Below are 22,381 nucleotides of genomic sequence, written 5' to 3' on the forward strand. Positions count from 1 at the left end.
TTGGCAATATAAAAAAAAGAGAATATATTTGAGACATTAAAGAAAATGACAAGAAGATGATGGGGCGGGAATAGTATCTATTATCACTTCTTTGGTAAACCTCATTACCCATGTATTCTACCATAAACAAGGATGACAAGAATAAACTGAAACCGGTATCCTACTATTTCAGTTCAAGTCCTCCCTTTTTCCGTTCATTTCTTCTAAAGTGTTAATTTAGTGTAACCATAACAAAGTGTCAACTGTAACCAACAGATCATGCATGCAACAAGTAAACAAGCAGCCAACATTGCCCCTTCCAAACAAGAGTTGCCTACCAGCCTCATCCATGCCCATTAAAGACTTTGAGTTTGGAGCGAATTTGAACTTGGAATCTCAATTTTGGGAGAGGCGTTGCTACCATAATGGCTATGCCTCAACCACAAGCCAACATATATAATAACACTATGTTTCAAGGTTCACAGATCTTATACTTTCGTGACAGATAATTGGCATGCGGTTTACATATATGTCAGAATACAAGGAACAAAAAATAAATAAAGAAAGAAAAGTGAAATTATTGGGTCCACGATGCGAAAGTCAAAAAGATTACCTCCAGCCTTGCTGGAAATAATTGCAAAAAGTTATATACAGGTTTTAGGTAGAAAAACCAAACAAGGATACATGTACCGACCATTTATTTGCGTAGCAAAATGCAGCAAAAAAAGCAATAGTTCTTGATGAACAAACTGATCATCTTTCAAGTATTCTTCCTTGCAGCATAGGCACGATAAGCTGCCAGTCCAACAACAGCAACAGCAGCCCCAACTGTAATTTGAACATGGAACCCAGTCAAGAACAAGTAAAATATGAAAGCAAGTACTACACAAATTTCATTTCCGTTGCAAGGAAAGAGCTGGATGGGGAAGTGAGATACAACTAACCTGAAACAAACATAAGTGAGCTATTAACAAGCCGGCGATATTTCTTCCTTTTCTTCCCTTTCTCAGTTTCAGGAATGCTCAGGTGAGGGTGTTCTGCTGCATTTATGATTCTAGAAAATACAGTTTTGGAATCTCTTAATTTCACACCTAAAGGTATCGGAGCTTCCATTCCCAACTGCTGAGTAACCTGAAAAAGAAAATTGAAATTAACAGCATAACTCATCTATCATCATAGCTTTGTAGGATTTGGACAAACAAAGCAGCCAATGAAATCATTTATACTCTTGCCGAGTTTTGTAGTGCCATTGGATATGGATCCAAGTCATCCTTTGCTGCAATGAGAAGGCAAGGCACTCTATAACCACTTTCCTCACCCTGCCTAGCAACATCCAGAAGCAGTTCTCTTGATCTTTTCCATGAATATTCATCTGAACTGGCAATAGGAATACAACGCCATGTAAGATAAGTGACCATGTACTGCCAAATCAATAAATTGCGACAGCCCTTTGAGGTGCTAATTATTCCTCGATTCCAGATATCCACAGGTTTGTAGATAGAGTACAATACAGAATTAGGCAAAAGGGGAAAGTAGGCTGAGTAATAAAAAACATTAAAACCCAGTAACAAGCTAATTGAAAGAGGTTCATAACCACTTGTCTATGAGTAAGCTTTTAGCATATTCACCATGCTATTCTCATGTTGCTACTTTGGACAAATAGAATATTGTTTAACATTACCTGTCATACATAAATACAGCTACATCACAGGCAGCCAAACATTCCTTACTCGACAGGAATTTCTTAACTCCATCTTCTGGTATCTCTTGCAAAATAAGTGTCTTCTGAGTACCCTACAAAGACAATAGAGTCAAAAAGATTGCCACATCAAAACCACAACTTCTCATTAGACATGAACAGCTATGTTTTCAATGCACAAGAAACAGAAAATAGATAAACAAAAAAAAAGAGAACTTTTTGTTTATTTTCACAAGGACATATGCAGTCACCTTTTCTTATTGAACAAGAGTTTTACTCACCGTAGTCATGGTCAATGATCTCACAGGGGAAACATGGGGTTGTAGAAAAGAAAAGAGGTTACAAAGTGAGTTGCATGAAAATACTAGGACATATATTATATCTATAGCTATTACTCACTCCAATCTCTTCAACAACATTCGTTGCATAACATATACCATTTGTCGGAGTATAGTTGCTCGAGAAAGGCCTGCAGTTCAAATTCCACACTCATAAATGATGTCACAGAATCTAGACTCTGAGAAGACAAAACAATAGTATAATTTTACTAGATGAACAAAAGAAGCTGCAGATGAAACTAGCAAGATCAACATCGACTGATCACATAGGTCTGGAGTCAACACCTTCCTAAAAATGAATTCAACAAAGCAGACTTCCCAGATCTTTTAGGACCAAAAACAAAGCAGTGAAATACATTTCTTTCTGTCCGTTGCTTCTTACGATCTGCAGATCTTCTCCTAGTAACATAAAGGGCTGAAGTTGGATCTCCACCATATCCAATGCAAATCAAATTAGCCAAACTACATGATGGATCCAGATATGTCATCAAGGCCCACTGCAACCACATATATGATGAGAGTTACAGTTAAACAAAATTGAAAATGTTCAAATACCAATTAATATCCGACAGGACAAAGAAAATCTGTCTAATCTATTTAACAAGAAATACAAGAAATAAATCATGTCAGTGTTGGAACTGTGGATTAAGTCGCAAGCTAAGAGAACCAAGAGAAGAGAGAAACAGATGAACCCAAAATAGTCAGAGAGTATAAAATGATATTGTGCCCACATGTAATCAAAACAGTGATATTGACATCAAAGTAGTAAAGTGGTAAAATAGGCCCTTTCATAGAGAGATAATTCTGTGAAAGAATATAAGAATATAAACCAATAAATATTAGCCATTTTAGTCAGATGTACTATAAATAAGTGGGACTTCTGCTGAACAGCATCCTAGCAGTCAATTCTAATTGGAAATATAATTACTTATGCAAATTAGAAAATGCACATAAAACTTGCGAAATCCTTAAACGATACTGGTATGGGTAAGGTCCTTAAGACCCTGTGTTGTCCAGGTCCATGACGAATAAAATTTAAGATATAGATAAAATTCACCCAGATAGCCACTAAAAATGTCATCATGTGTTATACCACAAGTAAAAATCAAGGAAGGAGTAGTAAGCACGACAAACCTCAGATAGAAACCCATTAAGAGTCAAATTTCCAAGAGCTGTTCTCTCTGCAGCATCTACATAAGGGCCCACACTCCATGGACTGAATACAGAGAACACATATGTTCATAAGAATATATTCTGGATAATCAAATAGAATCAGGGGGGAAATGGAAAAACAGCAATGGGGGCTAAGTCTAAAAGTTAATTTGCCATACGACATAACAAGGATCATTAATAACACCATTAGGAGCTAAGGGTTTTTGCAGGAAAAGATTAAAAGCAATCAGTAGGATTATTTATACATGCATGCTCTTGTGTGTGTGTTATGCACACATAAACACATGCTTCACAGTAATTTCTATAACATTAAATACTAGAAATAATACATTAACAAATGTAATCTAAACAATGAACGAAACCAAGGTTAATCAATTTGGTTCAGGTTAAATTCTTTTGCAACCTCAGCATTAGCTGTTCCATCTCCAACATTTGCAGAAGCTAATTGGAATCAATCAACGCAAATCTTGAAGTGCTGTAACCGTTTGATAATTGGAGCAACAGAAATGTGCTAAGAGAACACTGTTAAATCTTATGAGTCTACAAATAAAAGAAGACACATCTACTAACTCCATTCACCTTTCCGGAGCAGTTACGAAGATATCATCAATCTCAGAAGGTTGCAAGGATCCATCCTGGTAAGCTCAAAACCAAAGCAGAAATTCAGTGATTGTGCATAAGTTAGCATTATAGACACTCTAAATATGATAAAGAACTAGCGATTTAACATTTTTTTCTTCTTATTTCTGTACAAGTGAAAAGGATTTGGGAGATTAACACATACATTATCAATGTCATACAATCGGAAGATCCCACGCAAAAAGTCTACAGCTTCATTTGTCAGCTCCACACTCTACAAGATATCTAGAAGTAAGTATATCGCAATCCCCAGTTAGGGAAGTTATTATGAAAGGTAAAATTATAGGAAGCAGAAGAATTCAACAGTCAAATAAATCTACTCGGGGGAAGGGGGGGTATTTGTTAAAAAATGCTGCAAACTAGGTAAAACTTCAGTATTAGGGATATGTGCAACATAAAGCTCTATAATTCCTTGATATTGATATTGATGATGCATCACATATATGCTGAATACAATTACAGTAAATCACTAGGCTAAATCTTGTCTTGGAACAAGCACTCACAAGTCAGATAAAGAGCAATCTTCCAATCATTATTAACAACCATAAAAAAACCCAAACAACAATTACCGAATACTTAATCAAGTGCTTAGGAACTTCACCAATATAAATGCAAGGAGAAGCAAGCCAATAAACCTTAACGCCAATTTGGACTAAATAATAGTATGTCTAAGGCCAAATTATGTGCTACCTGATCAGGGGCATGCTTGGTTGGAGTTGGAAGAATATCATCCCTAAGCTTTAAATCATCATCATATCCAAACTTTCTCAAGACAGCCCAAGTTGTCTCAAGACGCCCTTTTTCTATAAAAAGAGCATGAAGAAAGAGGAAACCTTCAAGAGTAAGACCAAGGTCACTGACTCCTCCTCTTATCCTCTCTTGCACCACCCTCTTTACACCCACTATCTCAGCAGGTTGTAATGGAGCATTAAAACATTTAACCTGTTTATCATTGCTCAACATGTCAAACTTTTCCAATTCCATAAGAGAGATGGTTAGAAAAGGAGAAACAAAGCGAAAAACAAACCTGAAACTCATTCAACTCTGCATCACTAAGGGCTCCATCCATGTCATGATCACAAAGCATAAATATCCGTTTTAATGCCCTGATACATCGTGGCTTCAAACTTTGTTTCTCTTGATCAAATAGTGGTGCTGTTGGGTGTAGAACTGCCTTTTGAGCATAATAGAACACATCAGGAACCTATAGACAATAAAAGTAGAAAAAACCTTAGATTTCGACCTACCGAATATCTGTAGCTACTCAAATACACAAATAGTAAATGAATTTAACAAACATAAGGACAACATAAATGGGTTCAACATTTATCAATTGGTCAAAAGATAATATAATAGGAAATAGTTTTCAACACAAAAGAAGACTGGAAGGTTGTCTCTCAGCACCCCTCTAGAGTCTAGAGCCACTGATTAAAAAGTGAACTGCTAAATGCTAATGCCACAATGTCATAAAGACAGATGGGGTAGCGTGTTGGCGAAAATAAAATGAGAATATTCAGTAAGTTGTTATGTTAAATTAAACAATAGTAATAACGAAAAAAAACCTGAATTAGTGTAGCAGAGGAACATTCTATACAAGTCTCAATCTCCCTGAACTGTTGCATGATTGGTGCCATGACTTGTTCCAAGTTCATGGGCTGACGCTCATCTCGTAAATCTAGTTTGCACCCAACAACAATAACTGGTGCCTTAACCTATTCAGATATAACATATAAACATAATGAAAGTAGTGTCGTTTTATGAGTAAACATGAAAAAGTATGCATCTTATGTCAGTAAATTATGTCGACAGCAAACCTCTAATTTACGAAGCTCAGGAAGCCAAAAAGTACTCAGTCGACTGAGTGTCATAGGTTGATCACAAGCATATGTTAATACCACAGCATCAGCTCGCTTCAACTCATCAATAAGCCTTACTCTGCTCTCCATGCTAAAGGTAAATAGCAATGCAGAAAAAATCAGCATACATTTAAAACTCATCAGAAAACGCTTACGTTGCTTTTACTACTTGCTTTAGCATTTGCTACTTAAATAAGATAGCAATTCGTACATTATTGTTTGTTACAAAAATAAAATCATGCATTTAGTTTCTCAAACAATTTTTTTTTTTAATTCGTGAAAAAAATAATTTGCTTTTTCATCTAAAGGTACTTTTTTCCTTTTGAAAAAAACTAGATTATAGGTTCTAAAATGTTAACCACAATCCCAAAACAGACCATCTATTTAAAAAGTTACTGTAAATATTTGGCACGGCCGGATCAAAACAACCATTATTAGCATTCACGTTCATAGAAAACTGGGAAAAGTTCCAAACTAGTATACCTGGAGGAGCTGTCAACAATAGTGACAGGGACGCCATCGGGGTAGAAGTCAGAGGGGAGGCGAGTAGGAGGAAGAACCGCCGGGACATATTCGGGGAAAGAATCGGAAGCTGCAGCTGAGATGAGGCTCGATTTACCCGTGCCACGGTCCCCAGCTACGACGACTCTCACGCCGGTTCGGACACCGGCGGCTGATCTACCTGGCATTTGGAATGTTGCTGTTGCAACTGAGAAGCAGAGAGAGAGAGAGAGAGAGAGAGAGAGAGAGAGAAAGGGATATTTATTTATTTATTTATTCTCTTTTTTGGTTGGCGCGTTGGAGGTACGAAATCAGACAGTAGGAAAAGTGGTGGGCTAATGGCGATTGTTAACGAAGAAGAGTTCAATTCATTGGCCTGGGGAGGAAGTTGGGGGGCTGTTTCTTGCGCCTACCAAAAGTGTGTGTACTCGCCTTTGTTGACGGGCTATTGGCTCTTGTCGGTTTGGGTACATTTTGAGTTTTGAAGCCCAAATAAAAGCCACTTGAGCCACTGACCTTACTGGGTTATGGATCAGGCCGACAAGAAAAAGATCTGGATTGAAAGCTCTTTTTCTAATCTGGCTTCCCTAATTCTTACTTCGCCTAAACCCTATTCCCTGATCGCTTGCTTGCCAAATCAAATAGAACTCAGGCAATGTTGATTCGCTACGTTCGCGCGTCCCTCTCCGCCGCACGTTTCTTCTCGGCGGAAGCGACATCGGCTGCGGAGAAAGCTATAGCAACTACCGAAGGCGCTGTAAAAAGCGGAGGTGGCAGCCGAGACACGCTGGGATGGAGGCTTATAGGCCTCGTGTATCCAAAACGCAGCGCTGTGGTTACAATTCGGAAATGGCAGGAGGAAGGCCGTACGGTACGTAAGTACGAGCTCAATAGAGTCGTTCGAGAGCTTCGCAAGCTCAAGCGATATAAGCACGCCCTCGAGGTCTAATGCTTATTACCCCCTCCTTTTATCTTCTTGTCTCATTTGTTGACGCTTATATCCTTGGAATTGTGAACTAATTTTAGTTTCGGTTGGGAAATAGGCTTAAAAATTGTAAAATGCTGCTCGCATTCTGGTTAAGCTTGAACAGATTGTTTAGTAAAATTATATTTTACTATGAGATCTTTGCCCCTATTGTGAGATGAGTACTATTTATAGAATAATTGTTGCCTGTTGAAACTGGGTACCTAGAACTGCTTGGAAATGTTTATGTTCGAGAATTGACCATATGCCACCGTGGTTTATTTTCTTGTAGATATGTGAATGGATGAGATTGCAGCAAGATATCAAGCTGTTACCTGGTGACTATGCCGTTCACTTGGACTTAATTGCAAAGGTCCGCGGTTTAGCTAGTGCGGAAAAATTCTTTGAAGACCTTCCTGACCAGATGAGAGGTCAAGCCACATGTACAGCTCTCCTCCACACGTATGTCCAGAACAAGTTGTTCGCTAAAGCGGAGACTCTGATGAAGAAAATGTCAGAATGTGGTTTTGTGAAGTGTCCGCTTCCTTTCAACCACATGCTATCTCTATACATCTCGGAAGGGCAACTAGAAAAGGTTCCTGGAATAGTTCAGGAATTAAAGAAAAATACTTCGCCAGATATCGTTACTTATAATTTATTGCTATCTGTTTGTGCCTCCCAAAATAAAATCGAAACTGCAGAAGAAATCCTTCATGACCTAAAGAAGGCGAAAATAGATCCTGACTGGATGACATGTAGTGCATTGACCAATCTTTATATAAGAGGAAAAGAATTTGAGAAGGCAACATCTACTTTGAAGGATATGGAGAAGAAGGCTTCTCGGAAAAATCGAGTTGCCTATTCCTCCCTTCTCAGTTTGCATACAAACATGGGGGATAAGGATGGGGTTCAACGAATCTGGAAGAAGATGAAATCATGCTTCCGCAAAATGAATGATGCTGAGTATACATGTATGATATCTTCACTTGTGAAACTTGGGGATTTTGAAGAAGCTGAGATACTCTACAATGAGTGGGAGTCTGTTTCTGGAAGTGCTGATGCTAGAGTTCCAAACATACTCCTTGCAGCTTACATCAATCAAGAACGGATGGAAATTGCTGAAGACTTTTATGAGCGAATAGTGCAGAAGGGTATCTCCCCTTGTTACACTACTTGGGAACTGCTTACATGGGGTTATTTAAAGAATCAGCGAATTGAAAAAGTATTGGATTGTTTTGAGCGAGCTGTTGGTAGTGTGAGAAAATGGAATCCCAATGACAGGTTGGTTGGAGAAGTATTTAAGAAACTTGAGGAGCTAGGCAATACTGAAGGGGTGGAGAAGTTGTTAGTTATTCTTCGGAACGCTGGCCATGTCAGTACGAAGGTGTATAATTCACTTCTACGAGCTTATGCAAAAGCAGGTAAAATGCCACTTATAGTTGCTGAGAGGATGCGGAAGGATAATGTACCACTGGATGAGGAAACGCATGAACTCATAAACTTAACTAGCAAAATGTGTGTCAGTGAAGTTTCAAGTAGTCTGTGATGAGTGCAGGGCAGAGTGAAATTACTTTGAGATAAATGAAGAGTTGTTTTGACGGCTACAGTTGAGTACTAGCAGTGACTTTCAGCACGCTTAATTTGATTGTTTCTGTTGTGAATGGACGGAATGTTATCATGCTGAAACAATTGCAGAAATGATGGATCATTCTGTCTGAATTTCCTTGGCCAAAGAAAAAAAAATTCAGCCAGAATTTCCATCTTTCATATTCAGTCTATTAACTGCTATTGTTAACATGGAAGTTCTCTGTTAATTGCTACTACCTGCTATGTACAGTACAAAGAAAGCAATGAAGAACGGCACCCTTTTTCTAGCAGAATTGAATAACATCACCTTGCAGTCCATGATTTACTCTTTTGTATGTATGTGTGTGTGTGTGTGTGTGTGTGTGTTGTGATTGCATGAGTACATATTCCGTGTTTTACTCAGACATATCTAATTGTTTACTGCCAGCAGAAGTTTTGTCAAGAAAGCGGATGGTTTACTTTTACTTTGTGCTAAGAACATTAGCATACTAGCAGTTGTTACCTATAAAAGCAGAAGCACGAAATCTCACCTGACTTTGCCAACCCAATAAAAGAACATCACATGACCACTCTGACAAGTGCTAAAGCTTTGGATAATTGGATGACTTGATTAAACTATATCTTATTATTGACAGATTTAGTAAGTTTGACATTACCTTGAGACAGAACCAGAAGTCATCTGCCAACAAGCAGGTCGACAATAAATGTTGACATCAAATTTGAGGTGAATTTGGTAACTGAATGTAACTAAATAACTGGTTTACACGTCCTCAAAAATCCAGCCAAACCAGCAGTCAGTAGTTCACCAACATCATCCCATTTGTTTAAGGTTTACCCTTTATGATGAAGGCTTGAATAGTTTTGTTAGCTGGGGGGGACCTACTTTCCTAAACCAAACATTTTCAAGATTTGGGTGAAAATGTCAGAGTTGGTGCGGTAGTTAAGAACAGGCAGAAGCTGCTGCATATTTGCATGCCTTTACAGAGATGCCTATGGTCATCAATCTTAGTCTATCCATCTGGAGCTTAATCGCATTAATTTTTTTGTTTTAAATCGCCATTAATTAAACAAACTGTAGAACTGGAAGACTGGAAAAGAAAAGGTGTTCATGCACTATTAACTGCTACAACAAAATAGGAAGAGGGGTTCACCGAACCCAACCCAATCCACGTCCATTGATACCACTGAACTGATTGGCATGATATCAAAAATACTGAAATGCCCTTTTTCTCTCTAGTATGGAAATATTTATTCTGATTTAGTATTTAAATTACAATCATTTTTAAGCTCACAAATACTAGATCTCAGCACATTTATTTAGCGGATGGTCAATATGGGCAGATTTCAAATTAAAACTGGTGGTCAATGGTTTGAAAGGGATCATAATGTAAACTGCCGACCTACATTCAAATTTGAAACAATAACTGTTCAAACTTTCAAAAATTACAAAACTATTCAAGGTTTAGATTTTGTGGTTATAAATTATGACCAATTGATAATTTTACCCTTTTATTTTTTTACCCCTTCGACTTAACTTGTGAATTAACATTATGTTACCTCTTACAGTTTACATAAACATGCAACATGGAATTTTGCTAAATTTTGGCAAAGTGGAAAGTTCCGTGGTTTGATGCGTAATTATAGTCGCAAATCAAGGCTAATTTGCACGCACGATAGAATGAATGAGAAACGAGTTCGTTTCAGGATTTTCTAATCCGAAACTGGATTGTACGCGCTCCGTCCTGAAAGTGAATTAGACGCAACTCTTCATCTGGCCTCACTCGGCTCCTATATATCCGTCGTTTTCTCTCTCAATCTTTTCCAACGTAAAAATTTAGTTAAGTTGCAGGTTCGAAGTTGGAGCTCAAAAGCCTCTCTGGCTTTCCTCTCCCAAAGAATCAAGAAAGAAACTCTCTCTCTCCGAAGATTCAGACAATGGCTGCTGTTGTCGAAGATATTGAGGTTGGCTTTGAAGAAGCAATGTCGTGGCTGCCTTCTCACGTTCTCGATGAGGCAGTATGGGACACCAAAAAGAATAGGGTCTTGAATCTTGCTCTATTCATCGATGTCTTTACAGCTAAATCTTCTTTCTTCAGTGTCGTTTCGCTCAAACAGTCTGCTGATTGATTCATTAGAAAGTTTATGTGCATTTATTGTAATTTTCTGTTAATTACAGGATGATATGAAGTATCATTCTCATCGCCATCGTCCAAAGTTACCTACTGAGCCCTTTTCATCGGTACTCATCTCTTCTATTCATTTCCTTTTTAAACCAATATATATCTAGATATATGAAAGAATCTTGATCGTCTCGTTGATGGAGACTGCAAAACTTTCTCTCCTCTTCTGTGTTTTTTCTTCTTTCGGCTCTGGGATATTCTTGGGAAATAAAGTTGGTATTCTTCTGAGATATTTTTGGATTGTTATGATGCTGCCAATTCTGAAACAAGTGAATGGGAATGTTGGGATCTGGGAAGAAAATCATAAAAATTTTCAAGACCGGAAATTATGGGATGAAAAACAAGCATCTGTTGACTGGAGAGATAATTTACAGGATACTATCCATTCAGTCCTGGCCTTTCTCAGTGGTCATATGGGAAATGGGATCCATTGGGAAATTTGTAGTAATTTATTTTCTTTTATAGTAGAATTTGGTTTCATCTACCCTTTTTTTTAACTAGTAATTACTCCTAATTAGGAAATACCAGTACTATTGATTGTATTCTTCTTCTTTTTTATACAGCAAAATTTGGTCTGAGCTTCCCTTAAGTTAATTTCCAACTAGCAATGACTCCTAATTAGGAAATATGAGTAATATTGACCGTATTCTTCTTTTTATATCCACAAAAAAGACAATTAAATTACATCATTAGCTGTAATTTTCTTTATGATGTTTTTTTTTTCTCATATGTCACTTAAAACAATTTGATTTTTTTTATTCACAATCTTGTAAATTTGTTTCGAATTTATTCATTTACATGCATATGGTCCTAATATAAACAAAATTTGTGACGAAGTGCATAGGAAGACATAAACATTAAATTTGTTCATTCATCAAAGTTTTTACAAATGCAAAAAAATCAAATTTTTTATGTTATGGTTAATTTTGCAATTTATTTCACAAATGATAATTATTTAAAAAAATTATAACTAGCACTTTCCTCTGATGTATTGTAACTGAATATAATTATGTACCGAATTGAATGAGTGGTTATATAAAGCGAATTTGTAAGGATGGTAAATAAAATCAAAACATATTTGGGGCCATTTATGTCATTGGCCTTGGCCATTTTTTTTTTCTGGTAATATGTAGTTTATTTCGAAGGAGCTGTTTTTTTTTTATTTCTCTGGTAATATTTTATTAGTATTTCTGATCAATTCATCATCACATTGATTTTCTTGGATAACCAATGGTCTTGACTCACTGAGATTCTGATTTCTTTTCCTTTTAACATGCATATATTTCATAAGCACTCGAAGGCTAGCTCAAGACGACATCACAAACCAAGAAATTGGAGCAACTGGGCATCAGGAGGACCTGGAATGCAGGCTTTTTTCCTAGATTCTGGCCAGAAGTCATGCGGGACTGGTGTTTTCCTTCCTCAAAGGGCTGGCAACAACTTTCAGTCAAGCAGAAAACCAGGTAAACATTTCCAGACCAGTATAACATAAATTATAGAGCTTCAAATAGATTTGTGAAATGTGATTATCGATTATGTTAAAACGTTTCATTGTTTGGTGCAGCTTGCTCTCCGGTTCTCCTCCCTTCCCGGGTTGTTCAAGCTCTCAACTTGAACGTTCATGAATTAGGCCTGCAAATTTCTCCCCGGCGAGGTATACCTCTAACTACAAGCTTTGGTTTTTGTTTCCACATAATAATTAATTTGTTTTTTTAAATCTTGATTTTTGTTGCTAAAACGGTATATATTTGCATGCAGATCCCAAAAATAACACAAGACGTGGAGACTTGAATTCACTGAATAATAAAAATGGGAAGGATGTATCAACCAAACGTTGTGTTATTTCCCAGAATGAAAATACTTCGCCGGAGATATTTCTTCCCAAGGAATGGACTTACTAGGCTCTCAAAACTTCCAAAGGCCAACTTTATTTTATCCGTTACCCGCCCAAAATTCATAAAAGCTAAAGCTTTAGGTTTATGATTGTGCTACTGACTGCTAATGATCGAGTAATGTATCATAAATAATGACCGCACAAATCATCCATGTGATTGATTATCGTAATTTTTTTAAATAAAAATACTCCATTCATTTCTTAGTCTTAGAATTTTGGGATAAGATGCTCTCCACTTCTAAAAAATTGGAGACATCCATTACTTTTTTGTCCTCCAATTATCAAATGACACATGGCACTAAAAAAATTTATTTATTACTTTTACCATTTTACACTTTTTTCTCATTGTACATACGTGAATGGATGTCTTACATTACTCAACTCTAATAAGCAAGGTAAGGATACCCGAGTAATCATCTTAGGGTAATTACTGTCGAACTCGATTATCAACAATAATTACTAATATTAAAATTTAATTTTGTATATATTAATTTTTATTTGATAAATTTTTTTCATATATTTAGAAGATAGTGTTTAAGATATGTAGGGTAACAATTTCAAAATTTAATAAAGTATTAATAGAATTCAAATACCTTATCAAATAATAAAATTTGACATAAAATATCTCAAAAATAACAAATATGTTATCCATGGACATCCTTATAATCTTTTCTCACTTTTCTGTTCTCTCCACTTTTATCCACAAGTCGCTGGTTGGGGACAATGCTAGGTGATAACTTTTGTCCTAGAACCAACCCATTTTCTTCACAAGTAAAATACCCATTTATTGAAACAAAGAGAGAGCACTCAAAACTTGATGAAACAAACAGAAAATGCCCTAAAGCCTAAAGGTTGAACCTCAAGCAGATTTGGCAATACTTTACACTTGAGCTTTCATGTTTTCTCCACCAAATTTCTTAATGACCTTCTCTCGTCGTGCATTCCTTAGAGAACTTGAGATAGAAAGAGGCAAAGACCATCAAACATGTCGGACAAAAAGAGAAATAATTGATGATACAAAAAAAAAAAAAAAACAGAAGCTATTGAGACAGGCCCTTTAATTTGTAAAGCTAGATTGGAATGTGCTGTTTAAGGATATTTCCATTTTTTTTTATTGTTTTGTATTAGAATAATAACTAGCGTGGAAGAAAGCTGCGAGTGAAACAAGTTGTGGGCCTTGTGGCTTAATTATCTACGGAAAATTCCTACACAAAGATGCTTTAAATCGCCATTTCCGTACTGCCTTGTTTAGCTAAGTTGAGCAAAGTTTATAACCAATGCTTCAGATTGATACTATTAATTCAGTTAGTCTACCTATTACAGATAAGTCTCAAATTATAGTAATTTTCAATTTTTTTTATTTAGAATTAAATAGACATGTGGACAAGCATGTGTATAAAACAAATTTAAAAACTCCATTGTTGGTGTATAATATATAGTGATTTTATTATTGTGATTAAACACGAACTATATATCTCAAACAGTAAAATTCCCTTATTGGGTCGTTAAGTTTTGTTTGAGTGCAACTAAGAAAATTCTTTTCCTTGTTATTCCTCATTATGCAATGAAATTTAACTTGAATTTCAAACCCATATTCATGCTTTCAAATTAAATATTAAACTTATTATATATAATTTATTAATTTAGCTTGGGAGGTTACTTTATCCCTAAAGTATAATTTATTAATTTTCTGTGACTTTCTCAATGGTTATTTTTATCTAATTTGTCATTTCTTTTCTTTTGTTATTTATGCAAAGGAGTAAAAATAAAATTAGGAACGCGAGCATATTTCCACCAAACGTGGTCTTATTATTCTTGTCCAATAAAATGATGACACGTAGTGGACTGACGGAATGTAATCCAATTGGAAAAAAAAGATAAGAAAAGGAAAGGCTATATTGAGGTTCTAAAGTAGGCAACAAAGTAGAAGATCCACGCCCTTAGAGATTACTGGTATTAACATTTTCCGATACTCGAAATACGGTCATTTGCCTCCCTCTTTCGGTCGACAATGGAAGCAACTCTGCTCAGCTCTCATCGCTACCACCCTCCCCACTTTGCAACAAAACCTCTTAATGTTCCAGGTCAGTCTTCCACTGTTTGGTTCCTTAGAAAACCTAAAAGAAGAAGGAGTGAGCAAAAAAAAAAAAAAAAAAGAAAGAACAGAGTTAACTACCGGTTCAAATTTTCAGAGTTTCTATCAGTTGGATATTTCAGTTTAATTTTTATGTGCGCATGATTTTTAGTGATTTTATGTCCAGTTTATTGAAATTTGGAATTTTTTTGAAAGGATTCTTAGTTTACATGCTTATATCGTGCTTTTTCATTTTGATTGATAAATGCCGTTCTGGTAAATTGGAGCTATTACTTGTTTCTGTTGTGGCTTTGAGTACAAATGCTTTTAGGTTCAGGTTTAGAGAAACTCAAGGCTTCTAAAAATGGATTCTTTCTCTTTGTTTTAACTGTGCTTCATTTTTCTAGATAAAATTGTAAAAGCTAGTTCAAAAATGGGTGGGTGGGAGAGGTGATGTAGAAGTTGAATGCAAGCCACTGTATACTTTTGGTGGAAGGGAATTGAAACTTTACTCGGTGCTTGTTTGAGCAGAAAGTTATTTGCAGCTTATATTTATTTTCTTAAGCCAACTCTTCTCGAATTATTTTCAGGCAGTATCTCATACATTTTAACTAACTAAGAGGAATGATGCATTGTTAACTTTTATGTATTAATGTAGCGATTCAGTGCACTAACTGTGATTTGTTATGCAGGTGGACATGTGGCTCCGGACCTACGATTTTATCATTCACTCTATGCCAAACCCCACCATACTCTCAAGATAAAATTGGTAAACCCTAGTAGAAGCCATTTCTTGCTGCCAAATAAATTTTTACAGTCGAGAACAAACAGAAAATGGTTGACCAATTCTTCAGACCAGCTTCGAAGTGACTATATGAATGTCAAGTCCACCCCGGAGTCTCTAAATCTTGAAGTTGTTCCTTCAAGATCGGACGAGGGGTCAGATGTTTCAAATTTTAATGGTGTTAATAACATCGACACTCTGCATGTTAGACCAAAATATTTTAGAAATAGGTTTCTAAACTTTGTACGCCTGAGTTCTGTCCTGAACAATGCTGCGGAATCATTCTTTAAGAGTGAGATTCGACGTAGGCTATTTGTGACAGCTGTACTGCTAGTAATTAGTCGTGTTGGATATTTTATTCCTCTCCCTGGATTTGATAGAAGGTTGATACCTCAAGATTACCTTAGCTTTGTTTCAGGATCTGTTGGTAAGTTATGTAATCTATTCAAAACTTGCATGTATTCTTATGCCATTTAAGCTATTTGCAGTTTTGTCTGTCTTTTTTTCTTGTCAGTATAAATAATTTTGCAGAAGTTAACAAATGTATGGCCATTCATTTTGCTTTTGGTAGATGAGCTGGGTGACTTTTCTGCGGAGCTTAAACTGTCCTTTTTTCAGCTTGGTATCAGCCCTCAGATAATTGCATCCATAATTATGCAGGTTTGTAACTCTTCTTTGGCTATATTTTATTTATTTATTTATTTACTTGATTGTGTAACTTGATACTTGATTTTTGTCCTTTCTTGCTGTGAATTCAATTTTGGTGCCCTCCAATTTATACATTGAACTGTTGAAGCAGTAGATAGATGTTGAGGGGCCTTGCTTTGTTCTTATAAGATTGAATGGTTGTACAATTGGCTAAAGGTTATTATTTTTAATATGAAGCTCACATGATGTGCCAAGTTATTCATCTTTTGGTATGTGTACTGAGTTTAGTGGTATTTTAGGGTTTGTGAAGTTCTTTCTGATAATTGGTGTAACTACTACCTTGTGATAGGATAAATGTGCAGGACAAAAAAAAATCTTCATAATTAGTGTTAGTTTTTGTTCTTCTATTATGTCTTTAAGAATGGTTGTAATGTTTTCTTATTCATTTAATCTTGGTGACTAATGCCTGTGATCTCTATAGAGATATTTGTTAACTTAGCTTCAAAAAGAACAAAAAGCAGACATGCTTTTTCTGCCAAGAGAAAGATACCGAAGAGAGTCTTTCTTTTGGCGCAACTTTCTTTTGTTACTGTTGGTGCATCCTTAATTCTTTTCCCTCTCTTTTTCACCTTGTGGTGTTGATTGTTGAATATCTTCATACTGTGGATTCTCATGAACTGGTTGAAAACAGGTGCTCTGTCATGTTGTTCCGTCCTTAGTGAAGTTGCGAAAGGAAGGATTGGATGGCCACGAGAAGATTAAGAGTTATATGTGTGTCTAGTTTTTCATCTCAAGCAGTGAGACGAGCCCTTGCTACATAATTTTTACTTGTATTATTCCTGATAAAACTTCTTGGAAGTTATAAAGCATGCAATTTTTATTGTAGATGGTGGATTTCACTTGGCTTTGCAATATTGGAAGCTATTATAGTTGCTTGTTATTCTCTTCCATATTCAATCTATGCAGCCAGTTACAGGTACATTAGCAATTTGAACATGATGTCAACAATGTTCTGGTTTTGTAGTTTCTTGCAAGAAATTGGCAGGATATGAGACACATTCAGCCTTTCCTGGAATAATTTACATGTGAAGTCAATGTCAAAACCATTTTTGCACCAGTGCTCCATGCGTGTTCTTTTCATCTGCATGCTCTTTCTGAGCCTTTATTTGTTGATTACAGTCTATGGTTCTTGCAGGGTCAAGCATGTGATGGTGACTGCTTTTCTATTGGTTTGTGGTGCAATGACTATGACATGGATCTGTGATACGATATCAGAATCTGGATTCGGTATCACTCTTAATATGTTTTCTCCTTATTCCTTATTGTTGCTAATATATATGGACAATTTTTTCTTTTTATGATAATAACAACAACTAGCCAAATTTAATGAACAGCTAGTGGTTCATTTTCTCTTGAATTAATTTTAAAAGACAGCTCTGGAAATAGTGCTTGAAGCAAAAAGGTTTATAGGATATGAGAAGGACTTATCTGGATGAGAGGAAATGATGGAAGATAGTGGTAATCTTCTCATTGTATGTAATATATTCACCTTGAGATAGGGGAAATATGCTTCTATAAAAAATTTTCATAATTGTTAAGATACAAGCTGCAAATACATATTCTCAATTCGAACTCCATGTTTTCTGAATATTATATAATTTTCACCTACTATACTTTGGCAAATATATATAATGGCTGCCATAGGATAGTCGGATTGACTCTAAAAAATTTGTGCACCTTAGCACTGGAGACATTTGTTTTATGTCATTATCAGCACGAAGGATAAGACATTCTTTTCTGCGGATAAGGGTAACATGGGTCATTAATAGTTCATCTTTTAACATCTGTGTTGAACTCCAAGTAAATGTCATTTTAAAGATTATAAATTTTTCATGTATTTGTCAAGTTTTTGTGAGGCCTCTATTACCCTTTTGTTGATCACTCCATATCAAGGCAACAAATTGTTGGCAAAAAAACTTTGTGGCTCCTGTAAACCATTGAAATCAACAATTTATCATCACTAAAAAATGAGTTTTGTTTTTAGAAGTTGTAGATCATATCATAAACAGAAGAGATTCATCAAAAGTTTCAGCTTCTGAAGGTCTAGTTTTGGCCTTTGGCTTGTCCAAAGTCAAGGAAAATTATTGAAAATGGGTTGGAGTGATTATTTATAGATGCCCATCTTCTTAGATGTTGAAAGTGATGAAGTTACATCTTAGTTCAAAGTTTGAGCATTGGTAGTATTCTTAATTGACTGCTTGTGCATGTTCCAGGTCAAGGTTCGTCTCTAATTATATGTATTGGAATATTAACCGGATACACTGATACACTATACAAGATGTTGACTCAGCTCTCAGGTATGTCATGTGTGCTGAGTGAGGTCGTACTACTGTTTAAGTGAGGTGGAGTTTTTGTCGCAATTGTAATTCTTTAGTTCGAAATATATATCAATGTTTTAATATAAGAAATGATTATTGGATTTTTTTTCCTTGCAAAATTCTGAATTGCACTAAATAAAAATATTTTGAACATTTGTTAAATAATAAATTAAGGTTTGACTAGGTGGGCAGCCTCTTTGTGCTGTACCAACATTTAATTTCAGTGTAAGAGTGGGTCCTTTTGAGATCAGTTCTTACATTCTGTAAATATTTTCAAGAAAATAATCCTATATGTGGGTTAGAGGAAGGTGAGGGCAGTGGTGTGAAATTTATCTATCGATCAGCCTTTTAATGATTATTGCTCTGCTATAATGTAGAAACTGCCAATTATTCTTGATTTTCTGTATATTTTTACATCAACAAAGCATGTACCCTCAGAATTTGTTGCAATTATTCTTGGTTTTTAGTAACATATTTTTTATTTTCAGTGTATAACACTGTTTTCAAGTGGTTGCAGGTAGTGCTGTGAGTTGGTGGCCATACATGCTTGCTGTACTGTGTGTTTTTACTGTTGTCACAATGTGGGCAGTAGTTGTAACTGAGGGTTGTAGGAAAATAAAGCTGCAGTACTATGGATTCAAACTAGCATCTGCTGCAAGGTAAAGCCAGTGTTACTGCCTAGACATTAGATGCATTCTCTGGAGAGAGAGAGAGAGAGAGAGAGAGAGAGAGAGAGAGACGCTTTCAATTCAATTCTTCTTGGTTGATTTAGTTTGCACGCCAAGGAAAAAGAGGATTTCTGTGGTTAGTTGTGAAAACCAGATAGTCCCTTAGGAGCTTGGTATATTAGTAATCTTATATACTATGGCTAATCTGAACGATGACTAATTGTGTGAACAGTGACTATAGTTGAATTTATTCCAGGAGATTGTAACTTTGGCTATTCATTCATTAACTGATAATAAATGGTCATGCAATTGTTTTTCATTCACTTTTTCTTAATTTTGTGTTTTGAACAGGGAAGATTCCCCAATTACTGAAGTAGAGCCCTATATCCCTTTCAATATTAATCCATCAGGAATGCAGCCTGTTCTCACCACCACTTATCTCTTAGCATTTCCAAGTATTCTTGCAAGGTGATTGTGCCCAGAAGTGATTTAAATACTTTTTTTGAATCCTTTGTTCTATTTGCATCTTCAGGGTAATATCCCTTTGATGCATTAGAATAGGCTGGGTGTTTTCATTGTCCCATGCACTCACCTAAGTCTTCTATTGTTGAACCCTGCAATTATCTAACACTGAGCATTCTTGGCAGTATCCTTGGTTCGCCTTTTTGGGAGCATGTTAAGGAGATATTGGACCCTGGAACATCTGTTGGTGCAGAGCCATGGGTTTACTATTCAATATATGCGTTTTTTGTTTTTCTGTTCAATATATTTGATATTGTGAGTATTTTTGAGCCTTGATGATTCTAAGTTTCTGATGATAATGTGCTTATTGTCACCTGCTCTGCTATTGCTTCTCTTGCCATGATATCTTCCTTCTGGCTATTGCTTTGTTAATTGGGTATCTGAATGTCAAAAGAAAATAAAGCTTGATTCTCTTTAGTATTTTATACTTCATTTTGCTTTATTATTTCTTTAAATCTTCAGTATTAGCTGGTCTGATGGACTCTTGGTGAGAAATATTTTGAAAAGATATACAGTTGGAATATAAAACATAACATTCCCCACCTTATAGCCGAATACAAGAATGGAGAACCAAGTGATGCATGAAAATGCATTAAAAAGCTTGTCAAAGTGTTGTCTGTATTTTCTTATAATGGACAATGGAAGTGTAGGGATAACCTGAAGCTTGAGTACTTACCACAAAGAACAGAAGTGGTTGATACTTGCAGGGCTTGAACTTTAAGCTTTGGTCCACTGTCTTATTCAATTTGTTCTATATGTATACAATTGCATTAAACTTTGAAATGTACTAATTAAGCCATGAAATGTGTTTGTCTGAAAGAATTATATAACTTTGGGCCTATTAAGTCATGCTAGTACTCATTGCTTATTCTTTCTATTTGTAATTTGTGTGGAAACTCCTGTGTAGGCCAACTTGCCGAAGGAAATTGCAGATTACCTGAATAAGATGGGTGCCAGGATACCAAATATAAAGCCTGGGAAGGCTACTATCGAATATCTCTCAAAGATTCAGGCATCAACCCGCTTTTGGGGTATGTTTCTCCCTGAGAAATAATTACAGTATTTAGTTCGAAAGCTTATGCCAGTGTCAGGGCTATATGTTGAAACCACTTCCCATTTCTTGTGGGCTTTTTGGCTTTTCTTTTGAACACATCTGCAGGAGGGCTACTGTTAAGTATTTTGGCAACTACATCTACCATACTTGATCATTATTTGCGGCGTATCAATGAGGGATTTGCAATTGGGTTTACATCAATTTTAATAATTGTAAGTGCATTTCTAAGGCCTTGTTTGTAGATGCACCGAGGCTCTCAGTTTGTTAACATTGTTTAGAACATTTGTTAGGGTGCCAAACCATTACAGCAATTACAGTAAATTTCTATGAAATACCATTCTTTTTGAGTGATTATGAGCGTACCGTCTGTTCTGCATTTTGTCTAATGCATCCCCCCATCATTTTCATTAGGTGGGTTCCATAATTGAGCTAAGAAGGTCCTACCAAGCATATAATGTCATGCCAAGTTTAAGCAAAGCTCTAAGGCGATATGGTGTGTAACATTTCAACAAGAGGCTCTTCTCGGCCTTCCAGGTATTCTTTATTTTATTTTCACCTTAAAATGTTATGCCTGCTTCTTACTGGCTAATGATTAGGAAAATCTATTCCTATGGTGCACAGAGCTTCCTCAAGATATTGGTATTGATTTGTTAAGTGGTACCTTGAGTTAAATACTTGGTTCCACATAAGAACACAATTTCATTCATAGAAGTTAGTTGAGCTGCTGCTATTGGAAGTAAAAGATGGAAAGCCTGACTCGGTTATTTAGTTAATCAACACAACTCGCAAACAGGTTCCAGTTCTTCCAAATCTTCATTTCTGGATTTGGACATGGCTTCGCTAGTGTCTGAGAAGTGAATTTTACATTTTAGAGTTGTTATAATATGCTTAGTAGATATACAACAGGTGCAGCATGGTTCCCCGTAGAAATGGGGAAGGGACATGGAATATGCAGATTTCTATAGATTTGAGCCGCAGGTTGATGTAAGTTGTAAGGCAAGGCAATTTGATGTAAAATGTGGGAGTCCCGGTTGAGTAGACATGGTTATGGTTGAGAGCCAAACGGCTGTAATTTTGTTTGATTCATCTTACACACAGGGCTAATAACTGTACGAGAGAGTATGAATTTATGTTCATTTACACTACACACTACATAGTTTGTACGAACTTTTGTAATATTGTGGCTTGGATCATCCGTAGACAGATTGGTGGTGTAGATGGCCAACCAAATCCTGCATCTCAAGGCCTATGATTCTTCTAACCTGTAAAGATTAAGAATGATGTTACCAGTAGGCCAGTGTAGCTAACTGGCCACGCCTTTGCGTTTCTTTTGGCATGTGGAAAGAGTTTCACAAAATATTTTGATAATTGATGACTGGTATTGGAAGCTGCATATGCATCACGATTTTAACAAGTGATTTTTGCACACTTTTAAGCTATATA

General features: G+C 36.1%; 4 protein-coding genes across 6 annotated transcripts; 3 read left to right on the forward strand and 1 right to left on the reverse strand.

The window, feature by feature from the left end:
* Window positions 1–447: 447 nt before the first annotated feature.
* MIRO2 (MIRO-related GTP-ase 2) lies at window positions 448–6,581 on the reverse strand. Of its 2 annotated transcripts, none has more exons than XM_018128083.2 (14): window positions 6,168–6,581; window positions 5,643–5,775; window positions 5,391–5,540; window positions 4,856–5,032; window positions 4,519–4,770; window positions 3,974–4,042; window positions 3,769–3,824; window positions 3,151–3,232; window positions 2,302–2,513; window positions 2,078–2,147; window positions 1,661–1,773; window positions 1,212–1,356; window positions 924–1,110; window positions 448–807 (listed from the first exon to the last, which is right to left on the reverse strand). In XM_018128083.2, the coding sequence occupies exons 1-14, from the start codon at window positions 6,371–6,373 to the stop codon at window positions 740–742; spliced, it is 1,920 nt and encodes a 639-aa protein (XP_017983572.2). In that variant the 5' UTR covers window positions 6,374–6,581; the 3' UTR covers window positions 448–739. The 2 variants fall into 2 exon arrangements, with proteins under 2 accessions (XP_017983572.2, XP_007050628.3); XM_007050566.3 differs by having other exon boundaries at window positions 1,206–1,356; window positions 6,168–6,576.
* A 197-nt stretch (window positions 6,582–6,778) lies between these two features.
* On the forward strand, window positions 6,779–9,054 carry LOC18613366 (Pentatricopeptide repeat (PPR) superfamily protein). Of its 2 annotated transcripts, none has more exons than XM_007050567.3 (2): window positions 6,779–7,128; window positions 7,442–9,054. In XM_007050567.3, exons 1-2 carry the CDS (start codon window positions 6,841–6,843, stop codon window positions 8,693–8,695), a joined length of 1,542 nt encoding a protein of 513 aa, XP_007050629.3. In that variant the 5' UTR covers window positions 6,779–6,840; the 3' UTR covers window positions 8,696–9,054. The 2 variants fall into 2 exon arrangements, with proteins under 2 accessions (XP_007050629.3, XP_088662802.1); XM_088806676.1 differs by having other exon boundaries at window positions 6,779–7,056.
* A 1,520-nt stretch (window positions 9,055–10,574) lies between these two features.
* Window positions 10,575–13,014, forward strand: LOC18613367 (uncharacterized). Its single transcript, XM_018120506.2, has 5 exons — window positions 10,575–10,776; window positions 10,913–10,975; window positions 12,208–12,379; window positions 12,481–12,570; window positions 12,675–13,014. The coding sequence occupies exons 1-5, from the start codon at window positions 10,672–10,674 to the stop codon at window positions 12,815–12,817; spliced, it is 573 nt and encodes a 190-aa protein (XP_017975995.1). The 5' UTR covers window positions 10,575–10,671; the 3' UTR covers window positions 12,818–13,014.
* A 1,723-nt stretch (window positions 13,015–14,737) lies between these two features.
* SCY2 (SecY protein transport family protein) lies at window positions 14,738–22,331 on the forward strand. The gene is made up of 14 exons (XM_007050569.3): window positions 14,738–14,894; window positions 15,577–16,095; window positions 16,240–16,328; window positions 17,008–17,087; window positions 17,203–17,292; window positions 17,512–17,603; window positions 18,590–18,673; window positions 19,212–19,353; window positions 19,714–19,830; window positions 20,010–20,139; window positions 20,792–20,915; window positions 21,044–21,150; window positions 21,350–21,472; window positions 21,560–22,331. The coding sequence occupies exons 1-13, from the start codon at window positions 14,822–14,824 to the stop codon at window positions 21,437–21,439; spliced, it is 1,737 nt and encodes a 578-aa protein (XP_007050631.3). The 5' UTR covers window positions 14,738–14,821; the 3' UTR covers window positions 21,440–21,472; window positions 21,560–22,331.
* The last annotated feature ends 50 nt before the right edge of the window (window positions 22,332–22,381 follow it).

This window comes from Theobroma cacao, chromosome 1, assembly GCF_053813885.1.
Source record: "Theobroma cacao isolate CCN51 chromosome 1, ASM5381388v1, whole genome shotgun sequence".
NCBI lineage: Eukaryota > Viridiplantae > Streptophyta > Magnoliopsida > Malvales > Malvaceae > Theobroma > Theobroma cacao.